We start from the raw sequence: 19,793 nt of genomic DNA, 5'->3' as shown, positions 1-19,793 counted from the left end.
CCAAGGTAGAGTATCAACAGCCATGATTGTTCATGATCGCCTTGAATGAAGGATCCTGCAGGAGCTGTGTCGCGGTCAGGCGCTCCTCCGGACAATAGATAAACATTTTCTTCATGAGAATGAGCAAATGCTGTCGTTCAGTTGGGTCGGCATCGGGACGGTGATATGAAACGAGAAACTCTAAGCTATCTGGATCGGGCCCCTGACTCTGGTCATACCACGAATCAAGACCTCCAGAGAAGACATAAAGACCCTTCCACTCTTCCGGTAGGGGTCCGAGATTTTTGGTAATAGCACTGAGAATCCCACCCGGATACAAAGTACTGAACGGTGGAATACCAAGATAAAGCTCGGAAAAAAGAATCATATAACTCCACATATCACAGGCAGCGCCTGTTTCTTTTCCATGAAGGCGATCGGGAGAGCAGAATGCATCGGCGGATAGCCCCGTTGAGTTGCGGACTCACCGACCTTCTTTGCCAGGGCAAAGTCTCCAATATAGAAATCCTCGGTCCGTAGGCTCTCAGGGACCTGAAGGGGCTGGACAAGCTCGCCCCGTTTCCACAGGTCAATGTCATCTATAACTTGCCTCAATGGCCGACCAAGTGCTTTGTGCTTAGCACTTCGGCTAAGATGGTGAAGAGGGGCCGTTCCCCACATACAGTTCCTATCATTCAAGTCTATGGTTTTCTCCGTTAGATTCAGAAAAGGGAAGGGAAGAGTAGCATTACTCACCACGATGCACAATGCCAGCTTGATGTAGCTTCTTCAGAGCCTCCAACAATTTTCGGGCAGCGGGCATGCGAGCGGTCGGAGGCATTCTCAACAGGAGAACCGGGTCAACGCATGGGCCCATCAAGGGAAATACCAAGACTTGATGATGATCATTGTCTCTGGGGAGAATGAAAGCATCGAGATATGTCACCAGAGACGAGGTATCCTGCACATGCTGAAAGATCTCGTTCTGCATACGAATTTCGTTCTCTGCCCACTCCCCCAAGGCCATGACCTTGAGGGCAACGTCCTTCCTCTGCAGAAGGTCATGGGCCATCCATACAGTTGACCCGCCACCAAAGCCAATCTTGTGTTCAATAAGATATCTCCCGTTAAGCACTTCTCCAAGACAGATAGGATAGAAGACTCTCGAAGTAGATTCTGGATCATATCTATCGCATGGTTCCACCACCATTTTGAGGTCACACTCATCATCCCAATTGCGCACAAAGTCGCCAAAGGCATCGTCAGGAAGGGTTTGAATGGCGGCCATTTCAGCACCATGAATATGAGTCAGATAAACCAAAAAAGACAACTTTGGAGAACAAATGAATTGTGAGTGTATGCCATGGTGATGTCGGAAGCTGAAAGTGTTGGAAGGTTTATAAAATCTGGGCAATATACTGTGCCCCATGCTGTGCCACAAGAAGCGCCCGATTTGATACCAAAAGTGCACATTAGTATTACTTCACTGCCACACAGGGCGCATTTTATTAGATAAATCATGATAGATTGCATGGTTGTCTCCGCTGACTCCAAGGATTCTTTCACGTAGAGTGGTGATCAGGATGTCAGACTTTAGTTGGCTGCTCTAGACACGGACAATCCTACAAGTATTCATTGTGACTAAAGGGATAACATACCTGGTATCCGTGATCATTCACAGTCACATGTGCTGCATTTTCATCGGCAAGAGTGCGTGTCTTGGGTTCTGGACCTCGTTGAGCTGCAATACAAAGTATTCCCATTACCTGTTGAAGCCTTACCAGCTTCATCCAGGCAGTTCGTCATGGGAAAACTATACCAACCAGAAAATTCCGTCGAAATTCGGCTCTTGCCGCAGGAAATTGACAACTATTAATGTCCCCTTCTTTTTATAAGGGTCAAGAGAGAATCTATTTGGGGGAAGCGGCAGCCGCCTTCAATAGCCTGCATTCACTACTACTATTCAAGTCTCATAATATTGCTGTACTGCTGGAAACATTTCTTATTCCCATTGGAAATACATCCATACATCGAATTCACATATCTATTACCTATTGATTCACATCTCAATTCACGCATTCTAAGTCACGTCTTCAACCGAATCAAATCTATATAAAGCCAGCTCCCCCCGAGTCAGTTCTCCTACAACAGGATGGTAAACGGACAACAACATCATCTGGACTCTTGGAGAGCATATATCATTTCCATCAAATCTATATGAGATCCTACGCAAATTCAACCTCAAAGAACTACTGAGAATATTCTTTACGAGGGACCTCACACATTTGAATCTACATCCTTGCTTTCCATATATCATGCTGTCATTATGGCTGCACTACGGCACTTCTACATACGAAGAAGGGTTTACGGCTGTTTATATTCCTTTCTATTGGGGAGGGATGATAGAGAGCGGAACGATATCTCACGTCACGCCATTGAACGAATTGGTGCGCTTGAAAGCCAAGCAGCGGGTTTCAACGAGTGAAATCGGAAATCAAATTGGAGCTCTCCAATTTGAAACGCAACCACGATAGAGAGCTCCAAAAAAGTAATAATAAGGAAGCTGGCAGAGATCCTAGGCCGAGGAAGTGCTATCAATCAATCAATCACCAGGATATATTAGTACTAAGTAGTATCAGGCCATGCCACGCTGAATCACTGGCTACCGGGAAGCCCAATAGAAGTAATCAAATCCATTAATGACAAAACTTAATCTAATCACTACCATTTAAGATGTTCATAGTAGAAGACACGTCAACTAGCCTAAGACATGTATGTATCACGCAACTTCTTCTAACAGTAAGGGCATACATACCCCGGTTAGTCAGCACGGTCCATCCCCAACCGACGTCATCCCATCATTCCGACCATCACCACCATCCCATCCTATCTATCCATTTACCAACAATCCCATCTCCAATTCGAACCCAAAATGTCTCTCTGGACTCCCCTCCGTGGGCTGCAAGTCTCCCGCTCGTTATCCAAGCCCTCAATCCCTCGCCCCCTCTCACTCCGCACCCTATCCACCACCACAACCTCCGCTCGACTCCGACTCATCACCAACCCCATCACCTCCGCACCCCGACTCATCACCACAACACCAACAACAAACCCACCCACCTACATCTCCACCCTCAAAAACACATACTCAACATCTTCCAAACCCCCCGCCGACCAAGTCATCGATGAACTCCAAGAACTGTCCGTCTATACCCTCCCCTCTCTTTTACCCAAATATTACATACAAACTAACAATCCCGGTAAACGCGCAGCTACGAAGTCGCCAAAGACGAATTCGAGATCGCGACTGAAAGCACCGACTCCGCGACCATCTATGCGGCCTCTGACCGAGAGTCGGCGCGTGATGCCCTCAACGAGCTAATCGCCGTGTATACGGTGTATACAAGGGATATGTCGTTTGTGAGCCATTCGCCGCAGGGACAGGTGGATGTGGATACGGGGTTGGATCCGGGGAGTATTGGGGATGAGGTGCGCGAGCAGGTGAGGAAGAGGGTGGGGACGAGGGTTAGGGAGATTGTGGGGGCTGTGGAGAATTTAGAAGAACGGGCTTCTGCTGAATAAATTATGATATATATTCATGTTTGATCTTTGGGGGGAGGAGATGGGGGAACGCGGGGGTATGTGTATGATAGTTATGGTATCTAGTGTTGGAATGAGGGAATTCAGGTGGTAGTAGTGTATATGTCATTAGATGTGTAGTAGTAGAGGCTGTTTGTTCAACTCGCGTCGGATATATACTAGTAAGCAGTAGGTATGTGTCGTCCACTCATAATGATCCATTTTCAATTAACCAGTCATCAATCACTCGCTCATTCAGTGTCCTGTTTCGCCATCGTACTCCGTTTTATATCCAATCCCATCCGGTATCAGAAATCACGTATGTATGTATATTCCCTTCCCGTTGATCTGCGCCTGGTATCTGTCTGTGCTGCTCTCACGCCACTTCGGCGAAGGCAAGTCCGAAGTCATCCGGCATCGGAGTACCTAGTGAGATGTCTTCTTTGTGCGTGGTTCTTAAATGTCGTTTAAGTTGGTCTGGGTTGTTAGCATATTCGTCATACTGCAAGGGAGGTAAAGCTTACCGTGTCGCGTGAAGCTCTTGGTGCATCCGGCGTGGTGGCACTTGTGTCGGCGCTCGCCGTGTGCTAGTCCAGTTAGTATATATTACATGCATAGCTTGGCGAAGTTACATACTCAATCGGTGGCTGGACATGTTTGATGACTGAATCTGTTAGCTTGATTTCCCTCATTCTGGTTGGCTGTACTTACGTCGCCAGTCTGGAAGTTACACCCAGGGTACGTGCATTTGAAGGGCTTCTCGCCCGTGTGCGTCCGCGAATGCGTTTCTATCTCGTCAGTGTCTATTCATCTAAAAGATGCTTTGCACATACTCAGCTCGCTGCTGTCGGTAAACGACTTCCCGCACTCCGAACACTTGTACGGCTTCTCGCCTCGGTGGCTCCGCTCGTGCCGCTCCAAGGTTGCCTGTCGCGCAAACATCTTCCCGCAAACCGAGCATTTGAAGTTTTTGTCTATATTGTCAGCATTCGTCCTAGAAGTTTCCGGGACGTGCACTTACAATTACTGTGGGTCAAGAAATGCCCCTGCAGCTTCGACTTTTGCGAAAACGGCTCGTCCGGCCGATGACACCCTTCCCAGCAGCAGTAATACCCCGTACCCTTGGCACCATCTACGGTCGCCATGTGGCTTGCCACCAGATGTTCCTGCAGACCGCATGCATCCGCGAAAGTGGCGCCGCAGGGGAGCTGAGTCCCGTCAGCCTTCGATATCCACCGGCAGATGAATACCTCGGTATCGGGGACATATTCCGGACTGGTCAAGACGGACGAGGTACCCCCTTCCAGCGGGGGTGGCGTCTCGCCCGGACTCAATTGCGAGCTCACGCTGGACCGCGAATGGCGGGAGTACGGCGAGTAGGGTGAATAGGAATGGACATGGTGTCCGTGTGTGCGACACCGATGAACATGCGTGCGGCATGGCTTCCAGTTATTGGTTGGCTTCTGCGTCGGAGCTGGGCTCTTCACTTCGTTCGGCGGGTGGTGGTGGTGGGGATGGTGAGGGATGTGGAAGCAGGTGAACGAGTTCGAAGCCGCATCATCGGCAGGTTTGCCCTGATCAGGGCAGTTCTGCACTTCGTGGACGTGGAACTGATGGCACGCAGACAGGTCAGGGCACATCATGTGGAATACATCCGCTGGGTTGACTGCGTTCTGCAGAGGTAACCACGGATTTGCTGCATGGTGAGCATCCTTGGATATATCATGACAGTGAAAATGCTGATGACTGTGGGAGTGACAGTGGGATGCAGGTGCATAAGGAGTGAAGAATGCATCACTTGTCGGTGCAGAGGGTACCATGCCCGTAGGTTGCGTCATGGTGTTGGGTTGCTCTACCTGCGTCTGTGGCATGGTGGTCGGGGATAGTAGGTCGCTAGTGTCGAGGTTAAGAGGTGTTCCCAACCCTAGCAGCGACTCCAAACTGTGTTCGCCATCTATGTTGGTGCCAGTGCCGAAGCAGTGTTCATCAAAGCAGACCGGGTCGGTGTTCTCGCAATGATCTTCGTCGCAGTGCGAGACTGAGCATACTGCAGCATCACCGCAGTCGACGAAGCCATCACAGACGGAGGGACAGGTGATTGAACAGTCGTCAACATCACAGCAGTCCTCCTCGACATTGCAGTCGTCATCCCCATTGCAAGGCGGTGCTGGGGTGTGATGTACCTGGTCGGAGCAATTCCATTGGACTGGCTGCGCCTCCGAAGCATCTTCTGCCTCCTTTCCATCCAGGTGGAATGCCTCCCAGTGACATTCAAGACAGAAATCGTCTTTCTTCGTGTGAGAAGCCATGGTGCCGATTGACGATCGACAGGCTTGAGATGATAGACAGAGAGTCCCCAGTCAATCGCGAGGCTGAAGCAACAGTCACACTGGAGAGGGGATGATGAACGGAACAAACCGCCAGAGCTCTGAGGCGGGGGGGACAGGAATAGGATGATCTGGGGTGTGCCTGTCTTTGTCTGACGCAGAGCACGCAAGTGGCAAGTTAGCTTGCCCTCCACACCACGCGAACGGGAAGAGACACTCTTACCAATGAAAACAAATTGCAATCAAGGTAGGCAATGCAGAGATCGTCCAACGGGAAGGCTAGAAGGCCAGTGGTGCGACTGGACTATGCGCAGAGATCACCAAGAATGAAGAACAGCCGATAGAAACGTCGGAGAGAGAAAAGACAGACCGCCTGAAAGCGATGGGATGAGGACCTTGGGAGCCAGCATGAGAGGCGGGTGACAGGCGATGGTGGGCGAACAGGATAGTTCAGAGGTAGTATGGAACAGGGAGCGAGTAGGAGTTGGTAGAGCGAGCGCGAGAGTGGAGTTGGTGGTGATGGAGGAGGAGGAGAGGATACTGAGAATACACCACCGCAGTAGGGCTCTTTTTCGGTAAGGTTACCGTCGCGATACGCAGATCTCAATCGGTAATTTGGGGACCTTGGGGACGAGGACCTTGGGGGATGGCGTCATTAGTCTGTGGTCGCCGCAGCGAATGATACTCCTCCCAATGTCAGAAATTTTTTCTGTATCTTCATCAGTTACTTTCGTGTTTTTTTCCGCAATCCTTTTTCTCTTAAGAATGGCCCTTTAAAAAGGAATATTCAGGGACTGTGCTTCTACCCTGAAGATCGATCCATCCATCGAGGAAAAAGGGTGGGAACCTTGGGGCCAGGCGGAGAAAATTCTGGCCGGATTCTGCCCGCAATACAGTTGCCGCCTTGGGTGGAAAGTGGGACAGCATCCAGAACCATCAATGAGGGAGAACCAATGATGCCTCCTGCATTCGTGTGTTTGAGGTTGATTCTGTTTTGACTGATCCAAGTACCGTCGGTACACCATTTAGGAAGGACTCGATATCTATACTGTCTTATCAAATATTAGTGATTGTGCATAAACCATGCCAGTTACAGCAATACCTGTAAATAAGCTGAATAACATCACCTGACTGGCGTTACTGCAGCAAAGTTCCACCACCACAACCTTGTCTGGCCATTCTTGAAACTTTGACTTTGAGTCATTGATGCGAATCCAAACACGATTGAAATATCTCATTAACCGTCCATATATCCCTGGAACAAGCCCAAAGAATCCTCAAATAAAACAAACAAAAACTCATCGGTAGATAGTTAAACCCCTCCCCCTCACTGGCCGCATTCCCCATTCTCCATGTGCCAATTAACATTACCGACTAACGGATACGCTACCCACGTGCCCGCCGCCTCCGGATCGGATCCTCCTCCGCGTCACTATCACTATCACCATCACCTATCAACCTCACTATCGTCCCCATACTATCCACCATCCATCACAACCGCTACCCATCTACTATCCATTCTCTACACTCAATACCATTCATCCTTAACGATAGATTAACCCATCCACACCAACCAGCCAATCACCCATCTATCCTCAAGTCCCTTCCATCCACCATCCAAACCTTCCCCGCACGAACCCACTATCACCAAACAACCAACCAGGAACATACACAAGATGGGCAACATCTGCTCCAAATCCAAAAACCAACCCGACGCCTTCTCCTCCCCCGGCCGTGTTCTCGGCTCCGCCCCGAACAACACAGCAAAAGATTCCTCCGCCCCGCGCGCCCCGCTCCCATCTAACGCCAAACCCGCCTCTAACTGGGGCTCTGGACCCTCCGGACGGACATTAGGGTCGGGGAATACTGCTGCTGCTGCTGCTGCTGGGGATGGGAATGCGACTGCAGATGCGAGGACGAATGCCGCGTTGGCGGCGCAGGTGTGTATTCCTTATCTTCTCCTCTCCTTCCCTTGATGATGGATGAATGTTTTTGTGTTTGTCTATTACGGTGGGAGAGCTGGGCTAATGTTCAACAATTGGAATAGAAACGGGCTGAGTCCGCATCCGCAACTGGGAGCAAAGGAAAGCTGGGCACCAAGTTAGCAGCGCAGAAGGCGCAGACGCAGAATCAGACGCTGAATGAAGCTAGTCGGGATGAAGTGGCTGCCAGGGAGGCGGATGGGGCGGCGGAGGCGAGGAGGTGGCAGTAGAATTTTGATCTCTTCTACTACTATGTATCTGTACGTGGGTGGGGGCTTGTTGTTTTAGTTGCGTGGTGTTGATTTATTCTTGGGTGTATGAGTGAGCGGTTTAGCGGGAGATATTCCTATTTTTCGTTTGCAGTTTGTTACGACTTGTGGTTACTGTTGATACCATAGCAGCCTAGCTTATCTTAGCTTTGTTTTCTTCTATTTCATGTCTACATAGGATAATCATCTGGACGTGGAATGCTTATCGATAATATGCCTCTATGGTACAGCAATATACTTTAAACCACGTTGTAGCGACCTCCCACGGGTGCCCGCGCGTCGCTATCCGCCGCCGCGATGGTGCCCTCCTTCAGCAGTCGCATCAATTCGCGCATGGCGTTTGTCACGGCCAGCTCCGTCTCTCCTTCAACAAGAATATACAACTTGGGGTTCTCGCCGGGCCCAGGCACCTTGCCCGTAGGATAGAAGCTGCCCTTTGTAGTGATGGATGTACCCGTGGCCTCCAAGATCTTGGCCACGTTGGTGCGGTTGGTGACGGCCCACCGAGCCTTTTCTGTAGGGACATTAGTATCCGACAATCAATATAATAGGTGGTGGACTTACGAGGAAAGTCGTTGATTTCCAAGGTGGCGTGGAACGCGCCTGCATCGGGCCCGCGGTTGTCGATGGGCACTCCAGATCTCATCACTCCTGCGCGGCTCAAGCGCGCGTGGATATCCGCAACGGCTGAGCCCACCTTATCCAGTGGGTTCTTGGACGTGCTGTTCGGATCCTTCTCCGTCTTGTGCACGGTGATCTTGCCATCAAGATCAATGCCCTTTGGTACACCAGGCAGGGATGGAGCTGCCGTGGATTGCACAGACGAGATAGCCTTGTTGAACCGCTCCTCGGCTTGCTCATTCTTCTCTTCCTTTTCTTCCTCATCTTCGCCCTCTTCGCCAGTCTTGTACGTACGCCGTTCACGCATACGAGCAGCATCACGCTCCTGGTCTAGACGCTCCAGACCCTTTCCACCGAATCCAGAGGCACTGGCCTTCTCCTTGCCAGCCTTGACCTTTTCCAAGAAAGCGTCGACCAGTTTCTGTACCGGCTCTGGCACCTTCTGTCCACTCTGTTTCAACGCCTTGGCGATGTCGACGGAGTAGCGCTCTTGGTCTTCCGTGAGGAAAGTGACCGCTGTTCCGGTATTACCGGCACGTCCCGTACGTCCTGCGCGGTGAACATAATCCTCCAAGTGGTTGGGTGCATCGTAGTTCACGACGAGCTTCAGTTGCTTCACATCCAGTCCACGAGCGGCAACAGACGTGGCGATCAACACAGGGAAGATACCAGCCTTGAAATCCTCAATGGTCGAGTCACGGTCAATCTGATCTTTGCCTCCGTGGATGGACATGCATGGGTAACCCTTGCGCATGAGCTCACGAAGCAGTGCATCAGCAGCTTCCTGACGATCAACGAAAATGAGAGCACGTGCGTCCTCATTCTCATCGCTCGAATACAGGTTACCTAGGAGTTCCAGCAAACGCACAAATTTCTGGTCATCATTGCGCACTTCGACGATCTGCGTGATCTCGGGAGCCACGACACTCTTGCCACCAACCACGATTTCAATCGGTTTCGTCAGGGTCTTGCGAGCCAGCGCTTCCATATTCCGAGGGAAAGTAGCCGAGAAAAGCACCGTCTGCCGGTCAGGGCGAATGTTGGCCATGATTTTCATCACCTGCGGCTCGAAGCCCATGTCGAACATCCGGTCCGCCTCATCAAGGACCACATAAGTGACCCGGCGTAGATTAGTGACTCTACCAGCGTTTGCTGCCAGAAGGTCGATCATTCGGCCCGGTGTGCAGACAATGATCTCGGCACCACGCTTCAAATCAGCAATTTGATCTTTGATGGGCGCGCCGCCATAAGCACAAACGGCTCGGAGGTTCAAAGCCTTGAGGAATGGCTTGCAGTCCTTATGAATCTGCGTCGCCAGTTCACGAGTAGGCGTCATGATCAAACCAACGGGACCTTCCATGTTGTCCAGCGGCCGTTGATCCTTGATGTGTCGGAACATGGGAATTAAGAAGGCGATTGTTTTACCAGATCCCGTCTTAGCCACACCGATCACATCACGCCCAGACATAATCGCAGGAATGGCCTGAGCCTGGATCGAGGTAGTCTTCTCGTATCCCAACTTGTCGATCACATCCAGGGTCTGCACTCCCAACCCACATTGAGACCATTTCTGGACTGGCTTGGGAACGTCAACACCGCGAACTTTAATGCCGTCGAGTTCCAGACGCAAACTTGCCGCCTCTTCATCCGACATTTGTGCCAAATCAGACGGCTCCGTGTAGAACTTCTTCCGGAAGGTTTCATATTCAACCTTCTTGTGGTCGACAGCTGGAATATCCTTCTTCTTCTTGGCCTTGTTCGCAATGGCGAGGAAATCATCTGCATCCCCGTCCCCGACGGCAGTCATATCAATATCATGCTCGTCACCGAACAAAGCCTCAGGCTGCTGCTCTTTGGTCCTCGAGAATTTGGCGCCGACCTTTTTCTTTGGAGGTGCCGACTCGGCAAGCTCTGACATAAACGCATCCAAAGGATCGATTTCCTCCTCTTCTTGAGCATCGACCTCCATGTTGTCGGCGGCCTCTTGACTAGGAGCGTCTCCCATTACGGTGTCATTCGATTCGGCACCATTGGACTGGGCTTTTATAGCTTCGCTCTGCAAGCGCTCTTCCCGTCTCTCCGCCGCTGCTCGTGCCGCCGCCGCCGCCTCTTCCTCGGTGCCACCGTCTTGCATGTCGACATCGTCTTCGTCCTCATCAGCGGCACCATCTGCAGTTCCATTGACATCCTTCGCGTCTTCTAAGGGAGGGGTAGGTAGCCTTTCTAACTTCCTGCGTGTCGACTCTTCCTCTCCGAATCCTAAAGTCTTGGTAGCCGTGGACTTTTCGGTATCTGCCGCTTGCTTGGTACCTAAGCCAAAACCACCAACGTTGCCTTTCGCCTTCAAGGTAGCTGTGAACGAATCAGTACATATTAAAATAGCCTTATTCAGAAGGAACCACATACCTGAGGCACTTGTAGTAGACTTGGGCTTGACCTGAGAGGGGATGGTAGTAACTGGCTTGACAGATGGCGGGACGGCAACATCATTGCCCAGCACCGCCGGGGGCGCGGGTGTAGAAGAAGCACTCTTTGCAATCGCCTTTGGATCAAACTTCCCAGTATATGTACCGGGAGTAGCATCAACGCCTGGTGTTGCAGGAGATTGGGGAGAACTGACAGCCGGTGACAAACCAGACTTGCGATCGATCTCTTCTAAGATACTTCTCGCTCCGCCAGCTGCAGCAGCTTCTCGCTGTTTCCGTTCCTTCTCAGCGGCCTGTTTTTGCTTCCATGCTTCCAGCTTGGCGAGTCTCTCCGCCCTCTTTTCGTCCTCTGTCGGGGCCGCGGTGGCTGCTGGTGTTGACGGCTTCGAAGTCTATAGTCCATGTTAGATGCATTCGACCAATGCGACAGAAAAAGCAACGAGAAATTGGCTTAGAGCTTACCTCACGAGACCTAGGAGCATCCTTAGCCCGATCCCGGCTATCGTCCCGTCTAGACTTGTACTTCAAGTCAGCAGAATCATCTGTCCGCCTTCGAGCCCTGTCGCGGGAATCTTCTCGCCTGCTTCGATAGTCCCTATCGCGGCTTCGTCGACGGTAATCGTCGCGCTCCCGAGAGCGTCGTCGATCGCGAGAGCGTTCTCTGCGACCGGGTCGATATGAATCTTCGTCGCGTCTGTCTAGCGAGCGGTCACGTCTCCGGAAAGCATCACGGTCGCGATCGCGTTCGCGTTCACGGTATCGTCTCTGTAGCCAGGCGAGAGAAATTGTTAGAGCTGCCTACATGACATCAGAGGGAAAGGAATGAGCTTCTGCGTACCTCAGGACTGCGCGATCGGCGATAACTCCTGCCATCGTCTCGCCGGCTCCTCTCATAGCGATCATCGTCTCTGCGATTCCGTCTGGATGAGGAATACGTGCTGCCTACAGGTGATGGTGAGCGAGTATCCCCGTGGCGAGCCATTGTTGCAGGCCAACGATGAGTGAGTATTACTGAGACTCAAGAAAAAGCTCGAGCACGTGGACAGGATACTAAAGTGAGTTTTACCCTTCCATTCAAATTATGAGAAACAGTTTAGTTATTTTCTTCGAAAACCGGGCAGTGCCGACAGGACCCCGGTGGCGAGAACAGCTCAAGGTGTGGTCGAAGTGATGGTGTCCGACGGTCTGTTCTCTCCCAAACTAAAGAGGCTTTCGCGCCTCAGGCGGCGAGTGAGCCCACTTATCAATCACGTGAGTGATACCGATATCAGTAATGCTCACGTGAGAGCTTCATTACCCGATTCGGTATCTCCCAAACGACTGAGCTACGCGACCCCAACCTCCCCGGTTTCGTCACTGACAGGCATCCTGCACAAGGGCGAATCCTTCGACAGATCGTTGTTTGGCCACTTAGCATACTCCTCTCTACGTATCACTCCCGTCCCTCGTTTACGCGACAACCATTGTTCGGGGCCATGCCTTTGAACCTAGTTCGGTGCGGAGGGGGTGTCCTCCAACACCTCCAGCTTAGCGAGGCCTTCTCTCGTCCGGTCCGCCAGGCCATCTCCCAGAGCCATGTTAGGCGCATGTCCCTCGCCGCTCTGAGTCGCTTCTCGACCCCCAATGTCAGATATGCGCCTCTTTCCGCTGCACTCTCCGGACACCTGACCAGCAGCTATGCGACTGCGGCTTCCCCCAAGGGGCGCGCCGGCACCAAATCCTCTTCCACCAAGACGACGAAGTCTACCAAGTCCACCAAGACTACCAAGAAGCCTCGGGCAAAGAAGGAACTTACTGAAGAGCAGAAGGCGGCCAAGAAGGAAGCTAAGGAGAAGAGCGACCTGAGGCAGCTTGTTAAGCAGCTGAAGGCCGCCTCCCTTACGCCGCCCAAGAGGCTCACCAACCACTTCACCCTGACCATGCTCAGCAAGCTTGAAGAGGTCAAGAAGGAAGGAAAGGGATTGAAGGGCAAGGAGGCATTCAAGGAGGCCGCCGAACGTGCCAAGAACATTAGTGAAGCCGAGCGCGAGGTTCATTGTTCCCTTCCAGAGACATGAGACGTTCCATGATACTGACGTCTGCTTACAGCAATTTGTCGCTACTGCTGCTACCAACAAGGAAGCCTACGAGAAGGAATACAAGGAGTGGCTCGACTCGCACAGTCCCCTGGAGATCAAGCAAGCCAATGACGCCAGGCGAAGACTTGCCCAGATTCAGAACAAGAAGTTCTTCCCTCTTCATGACCCTCGCCTGGTCAAGCGCTCTAAGATCGCGTATCTATTTTACGCCGAGGAACGCCATCAGGCTGGCGACCTAAAGTACATGCCCATCCCCGAACGTGGTGTGCGAATTGCGGAAGAATGGCGAGGCATGACCGCTGCAGAGAAACAGGTATGCACGATGCGCCTCTCTCGGACTGTTGTCAGAAGGAATGCTAATGCAGCGAGCAGAAATACGTGCGACTTCAAGAAGTTGATGCCGAACGGTACGCCCGGGAATACAAGGTCGTCTATGGCGAGGATCCCCCCTATGTGGGAAAGAACGCGACGAAATGAGTACCATGAATGAGCATTGTGGCATGACTGTCAGGTAATGAGGTGGGAACAATTGTTTTAATACCAGGAAGGTCAACTGTGTATCAAGATTCTTCGGGCGGGTCCTCGTGATAATGGTGTGTCGTTTGCCCACTCAGTCTCAGCTGCTTGCCTTCCATGTTTTCGTGCACCTCCTGTATTCTCCATTTGTAATGTGACTTGGGGGAAATGTACCCTACGAAAGAAAATCCTCCCATATTGTTCAGATGCCATAGGGAGAATGGGATGTTTGGCTGGGCCCAACAAAAGCCTCATAGTTGCGATGCCGTGACGTATCCGAACCACGTGCCCGAGCCCGAGTCATAGCCAACCATCCACAACATTCTGAGAGCTGAGACATTTCTATTCCTCTGGATGTGTCGTTTTGGACGGGTAAATGCTTGGTCAAACTGCATGTTGCTCGTGCGCAGCCTGGGATCTTCGAATTCTAGACCAACGCCATCTCCCTCCAAATGATGACCGGTGAAGGGTTTATCGAGTCAATTAAGAGGTCGTCGTAAGAGAACTACTTACTGCATGCTGCTTATCCAACGACATACGATAGATGCACGCACATCTCCGGGTGTTGGGCATAAAAGATTGTATCCATGTGGTGGGTACGCACGCCCTGGATGATGCAGCGGTCCGACGGACATATGAGTCATTGTCAACAAGTCGTACCTGACTTGCCCTCCAGGGCCCCGTAACACCCTGCTCTCCCTCAACTGCATTGTATGCGGGCTGGCCCGTTCTTGCCGGGGTGTTTCATTTTAAAAGGGCGATCTAGCGCGTCGAGCTAGGAATTTCCCATTTTGGATACATGCAGAGACCAGACAGGGGGGCCTATGATGAATAGTATCAACATATTCATTCGACTCAACTCCTCAAGCAGTAACAGCCTGTAGATAGCAGCAAATGGCTCTAGATTCCGCGTGCATTACTGCATATGCTTTCCGGCGGGGCACGGGAAACACCCAGGGTCTAGAGAATGCACGCGATGCAGCGATTGCGGACGTCGGAGATTCTCAACAGGATGGACAACTGTACAGCACTCGGACGATTAATGGGGAGGAGACATTCAGGCGGAGCTGATGGATGTACATAGTGGTGTATCAGGACTAGCCTGGCCGGACCAACTGCGACGGTGTCAAAGAGCCCCGACGAAGGGGAGCTCCGAATGGCCAGTGGTTGGGTCTCAATTGCGCAGAACGGGATCTCATAGGCTGGCGGAGGGGTCTTTGCCTTCGATGCGGTGAAGAAAAGGCCACCGCATCCACCCAAGAATGGGGTGGTGGTTTTGATTTTTCTGACATCCGAGTTTCTCGCCGAATTTAGAACGAGAGGGGGGCCATTTTGGCTGGCTGCCTAAGAATGAGGACTGGACGGGTTTCCTGGATTTCCGCATGATGATGATGAATGCATGTCGGACCAATGTTGGGAAATTGTGCTGTTGCTGTTGCATAGATCTGGAGGCACGTGCGGTGGTGGATCGAGGAGGTGCGAGGCTCAGATGGAGGAATCAATGAATGAATGAATTTTTATTATACTACAGACAGCATCTGATATGTTCGACATGCGTGTCTTGTGGTAATGAGTGGTGATTCCTTTTGCTTTCTCTTGCAGTGATGCCCTATGCGACTTTTATTGAACCAGCCATTGATTTGTTTACTAGCTGCGGTAGTCTAGTAGATGTCCGTTCGTCGAACCAAGGAACCGGTGATCTTTTAGCTCCTCTTTTCCCTTAGCAGACTTTCCCATTTCCATCAAAGTAGTAATAATCGTTCATGTTTCGACCCCACTTGATGCCGGGAAAAGAATGACAACGAATACCTTGACTGTTTAAACCCTTTTTGGTAATGCTCTGAATACCCTTTGTCGGGCTCCCTCCTTCTGATGATGACGGGCTCCTTTCTGCATGATGGAGGAGGTCATCCCCGATGAGGGTTACATACATATAGAGAGACCAATCTACCCGCCCAGAGGCATATGCGCACCACTGCAAGTCAGGGTATGTACTGAAGTACATACCACCACTAAAGTACATACCTTCATTGTCCGGCTCGTCGATCGCGCCAACGCTTTCCCACCGCGAAGGAGGGGCGCATTCGTTATCGATAGGAGCATCTGCCCACCGCCCCCGTCCTTGCGCGCAACCCAACCGGGTGTGTGACTGGCTTGTGCCTGCGTGACTCCCTTCATCATCCCATCTCTGTACAGTGTACACAGTAAGTACTACTACTAGATACTTCTCTCACTCCTCCCTCGTTGGTCGCTGCATTGGATGCGCCAATAATACTCGCCTCTCTATCCACATCCACCGGCTCTCACCTCCCGCGGCGTGCGACTATACCGGCATCTTCCCAGCGATCCCGCTGCCCCGTTGGCTCATTACCACTTCCCCAGCCACCGGGTTACGCTACTGGGCCTCGGAGAATCAAATCACACGCTTTTACTCCGTATACGCCGATCAATCAGATCAAAGAGCTGCTTGTAACTTGAGCAAAATAGAAAAAAGGTTTGCAGTCTCACATTTTTTTTCCCCCTCGAAGTTTTTATTTACTTTTGGTGGCACTCCCGTAACCCGTCCTCGACTACTACTTGCTTGTTCCATACTCACCTTCGAGCGACCGCTGATTTTCCCGACGTATACTAGTTCGCATTCCTCACTGTCCATCGCATACCAAATCATCCAATCCCATTTTCGCCTGGGAGGATCTTCCGCAGAATCGCGCTCCTTTCCTTTTTTTCACGTCTGCCACCGCCCTAGGGTCATGAATTCCATGGCCTGTCCTCCTATCCCTGCTTCTCCCTGCTGAACTTCTTTCGTCAATTTAGATCTCCTCACTTCCTCTGACATTCCTTCTGAGCTCGACCGGCTCCTATCCTACCCAATCTCCAGTCCTTATCGCAAGTGTCGGTCTGCCTGGCACCTGACGTGACGTTTCGCGTGGTGTAACTACCAATACTCCTGGGGACTTCCCACTTTCAAGTCTCCGTCGTCTTTGCAACATCTCTCCTGCGCTGTCACCTATTTGTACGCCGATTCCGTCGCTCGAACGTCTGCTGCCTCAATTGGGGCTGATAGCCATTTGATATCCATGCGCCTGGCATAGAGCAGTCGCGGGTCGTCAGACGAGTGTCGGTGGCTTTTCCAGGATGGAAGTTATGCGGACACTCCCTCGTGATGAATTTGTATCTCCACTGAGGGTACATGTCCCTTCCCGGCTGGGATTCGACAAACGTGGGAAGGAAACTAGCGACCTGTCAAATGGCTGGCTGCAGATAGATGGTTTAACTTCGGGGTGTCTTGGGTCCCGAGAATACACCACCAAGGATGGTGGTGTGCATGACGCCAAAGTCCTCCAAGTGGTGGAACATCAAAATAAAGTAAGTTCACCGTGAACTCAATGGCAAACAAAAGTACTACACAAGAGATTCGCTGTTCCCGCTGCTAATAGCTAGATATATAAGCAGGATACAATATTACGGCGAAAGCTAGGCTACAAATCATCGCTGGCTCTGGAAGCTGACATCCACGCCTTCGAGCCCGAAGGCCATGATGCACCACCGCCCACATATGACGATGCGCTCAAGGATCTACCTCCATATTACGCCACACTTGCTCCCTTAGCCCAGCGGAAGAATCTTATCCAAGACTCTGCGCCCTCACAGACTACAGATAGGTCAGAGTGTAAAGGTGTATCGCGACCATTCGATTTTGAGGCTACACCGGGCATTCGAGAACACAAAGCAGGAAAGAAAAAGAAGAAGCCGACGCCGCAACCACAGCGACAGAACACACCGCCGGCTGAAGAAAGTGGTGGTGACAAGCCAGAAGACGGCGGCGGAGATGAGCAAAACGGTGATACCGGCGGAAATGAAGGAGGCGATTCAGGAGGTGGCGGCAATGGAGGAGATGATAATGGCCAAGATGGGAACGGCGACGGTAATAATGGAGAAGATGACGAGTGGGATGCGTGGAATACGACAAGCACCAAGAAGACTAAGAAGAAAAAAAAGCAGGAGGAAGAAGAAGAGCAACGGAAGCGGGAAGAAGAGGAACAGCAGGCCAGGGAAGAACAGGAGAGATTGGCCAAGGAGGAGGCAGAACGGCTGGCCAAGGAAGAGGAGGAGAAGCGGGCTGCCGAAGCTGCCGCCGCTGCCGCCGCTCCCCCCGACCTCAGCTGGGCAGATGATACTAATGCCAACGGTGATGATGGCTGGGGTTTTGCCACAACGACTAGCAAGAAAAAGAAGAAGAAAGGCAAGGTATGTTTTGCATCGTCGCTGCGATATAGGTGATAAATCTCCTAACTTATCAACAGGGCGCCGACCCTAGCCCGCCCGAACCGGCGTCCAACGGGTTCCAAGACGTAAGCTTGAACGACAGCGCGCCGCAACTAGACTTAGGTCTGCCTCCTGCAGCGCCAGGAACGGGCTTCAACTTTGGGAGCTGGGGTCAAGATTGGGGATCTGGTGATAAATGGGGTCTTAACACCCTGAACGGCATGAAAGACGACAAGCCAAAAGAGAATACTAACCCTTGGTCCTTCTCCGGCACCAACGGCATGTCGAACGCCTCCGTTGGGTTCAGCTTTGGTGCGGATCTTGGAAGTACCCCGGCTGCCAACGATGTCCCTCCTGCTCCGGAAGAAAGCAAGCCAGAGGACGACTGGGGATTTCCCGTGACCAAGAAAGAGAAAAAGAACAAGAAGAAGGGGCTCGAGGAGCCGACGCCCGACCTTCTTGCAGAAGAGCCAAAACCGGATAACGCCTGGCCGGCTGTTAAAGAGAATAAGGAGCCGGAATTTGCTGATGATGACTGGGGTTGGGGAGCAACCTCTATCAAGAAAGAAAAGAAAAAGAAGAAGGCCGACGAGCCTCTTCTTGAGGAGCCTCCCGCCCCCGAACCTGCTGCTGCCGCTGATCCGCCGCCTGAAGATGACTGGTCACCGGGCTGGGATCTCCCAAAGAAGGAGAAGAAGAAGAAGAAGGGCGCGATCTTTGAGCTGGAGCCGGAGCCTGAACCACAACCTGATCCCGTGGAGCCGGAGCCTGAACCTGAACCAGTCGTTGAACCTGAGCCCGAACCCGAGCCCGAGAAGCCAGCCTTGGAATTCCTGGATAACCCTCTTTATAATAACTGGCTCACGCTTAATTCCAAAGACAGGAAGAAAAGGGAAAAGCAACTTGTCAAGAAAGGCCTCCCTATCCCTGGTAAAGACTTTGAATTTCCTGATCCAGATGCTGAGCCCCCCAAGGAACCAGAGCCCGAGCCCGAGCCAGTTCAAGAACCTGAGCCAGCTCCTGAGCCAGAGCCAGAGCCGATAGCTGAACCTGAACCTGAACCTGAACCCGAACCAGTTGTTGAACCAGAGCCCGAAAAGCCCGCCTTTCAAATCCCAGATAGCCCTCTGTATAATAACTGGCATACCCTTTCATCTAAAGACCGGAAGAAGCGTGAAAAATCGTTGATCAAGAGCGGACTTCCTATTCCTGGCAAAGATTTTGAACTTCCTGATCCAAATGCTGAGCCCCCTAAGGAGCCCGAGCCCGAGCCCGAGCCTGAGCTCGAGCCAATTCAAGAACCGGAGCCAGCTCCTGAACCCGAGCCCGAGCCCGAGCCGATAGTTGAACCTGAGCCTGAGCCTGAACCTGAACCTGAACCCGAGCCTGAGATCAAGGCTCCTGAAATACCAGACAGTCCTCTCTACAACAACTGGCACACACTCTCATCCAAAGACCGGAAGAAACGTGAGAAAACATTGATCAAGAATGGTCTTCCTATCCCGGGCAAGGATTTTGAGCTTCCTGATCCCAATGCTGAGCCTCCCAAAGATCCTGAGCCAGAGCCGGAGCCAGAGCCGGAGCCAGAGCCGGAGCCGGAGCCAGTTCAAGAACCCGAACCCGAGCCTGAACCCGAGCCGGTAATTGAACCTGATCCAATCCCGGAGGCTAAGCCTGAACCTGAGGTTAAAGCTCCTGAGATACCAGACAGTCCCCTCTACAACAACTGGCACACACTCTCATCCAAAGA

The 19,793-nt window shown here is 51.8% G+C and overlaps 8 protein-coding genes across 8 annotated transcripts; 3 read left to right on the top strand and 5 right to left on the bottom strand.

Annotated features, from left to right (window-relative positions):
- Window positions 1-13: 13 nt before the first annotated feature.
- Window positions 14-1,267, bottom strand: An08g01890 (uncharacterized protein; the record flags this gene model as incomplete). The annotated part of the gene is made up of 3 exons (XM_059748854.1): window positions 14-393; window positions 468-680; window positions 736-1,267. 3 exons carry the CDS (start codon window positions 1,265-1,267, stop codon window positions 14-16), a joined length of 1,125 nt encoding a protein of 374 aa, XP_059601161.1.
- A 334-nt stretch (window positions 1,268-1,601) lies between these two features.
- On the bottom strand, window positions 1,602-1,785 carry An08g01880 (hypothetical protein; the record flags this gene model as incomplete). The annotated part of the gene is made up of 2 exons (XM_059748853.1): window positions 1,602-1,720; window positions 1,761-1,785. The coding sequence occupies 2 exons, from the start codon at window positions 1,783-1,785 to the stop codon at window positions 1,602-1,604; spliced, it is 144 nt and encodes a 47-aa protein (XP_059601160.1).
- A 509-nt stretch (window positions 1,786-2,294) lies between these two features.
- An08g01870 (uncharacterized protein) lies at window positions 2,295-3,561 on the top strand (the record flags this gene model as incomplete). The annotated part of the gene is made up of 4 exons (XM_059748852.1): window positions 2,295-2,426; window positions 2,713-2,751; window positions 2,808-3,180; window positions 3,269-3,561. 4 exons carry the CDS (start codon window positions 2,295-2,297, stop codon window positions 3,559-3,561), a joined length of 837 nt encoding a protein of 278 aa, XP_059601159.1.
- A 373-nt stretch (window positions 3,562-3,934) lies between these two features.
- An08g01860 (uncharacterized protein) lies at window positions 3,935-5,867 on the bottom strand (the record flags this gene model as incomplete). The annotated part of the gene is made up of 6 exons (XM_001392268.3): window positions 3,935-4,035; window positions 4,083-4,145; window positions 4,195-4,222; window positions 4,270-4,346; window positions 4,392-4,532; window positions 4,580-5,867. The coding sequence occupies 6 exons, from the start codon at window positions 5,865-5,867 to the stop codon at window positions 3,935-3,937; spliced, it is 1,698 nt and encodes a 565-aa protein (XP_001392305.1).
- A 2,508-nt stretch (window positions 5,868-8,375) lies between these two features.
- On the bottom strand, window positions 8,376-12,165 carry An08g01850 (uncharacterized protein; the record flags this gene model as incomplete). Its single annotated transcript, XM_059748851.1, has 5 exons — window positions 8,376-8,650; window positions 8,701-11,109; window positions 11,164-11,575; window positions 11,646-11,981; window positions 12,022-12,165. 5 exons carry the CDS (start codon window positions 12,163-12,165, stop codon window positions 8,376-8,378), a joined length of 3,576 nt encoding a protein of 1,191 aa, XP_059601158.1.
- Window positions 12,166-12,658: 493 nt separating this feature from the next.
- An08g01840 (uncharacterized protein) lies at window positions 12,659-13,738 on the top strand (the record flags this gene model as incomplete). Its single annotated transcript, XM_001392266.3, has 3 exons — window positions 12,659-13,213; window positions 13,272-13,574; window positions 13,634-13,738. The coding sequence occupies 3 exons, from the start codon at window positions 12,659-12,661 to the stop codon at window positions 13,736-13,738; spliced, it is 963 nt and encodes a 320-aa protein (XP_001392303.1).
- Window positions 13,739-15,497: 1,759 nt separating this feature from the next.
- An08g01830 (hypothetical protein) lies at window positions 15,498-16,430 on the bottom strand (the record flags this gene model as incomplete). Its single annotated transcript, XM_059748850.1, has 3 exons — window positions 15,498-15,724; window positions 15,803-15,965; window positions 16,374-16,430. 3 exons carry the CDS (start codon window positions 16,428-16,430, stop codon window positions 15,498-15,500), a joined length of 447 nt encoding a protein of 148 aa, XP_059601157.1.
- A 482-nt stretch (window positions 16,431-16,912) lies between these two features.
- Window positions 16,913-19,793, top strand: An08g01820 (uncharacterized protein; the record flags this gene model as incomplete). Its single annotated transcript, XM_001392263.3, has 3 exons — window positions 16,913-17,143; window positions 17,231-18,025; window positions 18,082-19,793. Coding segments are annotated over 3 exons (2,738 nt in total), but the record flags the coding sequence as incomplete, so codon positions are not given.

This window comes from Aspergillus niger (genome assembly GCF_000002855.4).
Source record: "Aspergillus niger supercontig An08".
NCBI lineage: Eukaryota > Fungi > Ascomycota > Eurotiomycetes > Eurotiales > Aspergillaceae > Aspergillus > Aspergillus niger.
Note: the sequence above shows the minus strand (reverse complement) of the source record. Positions and strands in the feature narration are given on the sequence as shown.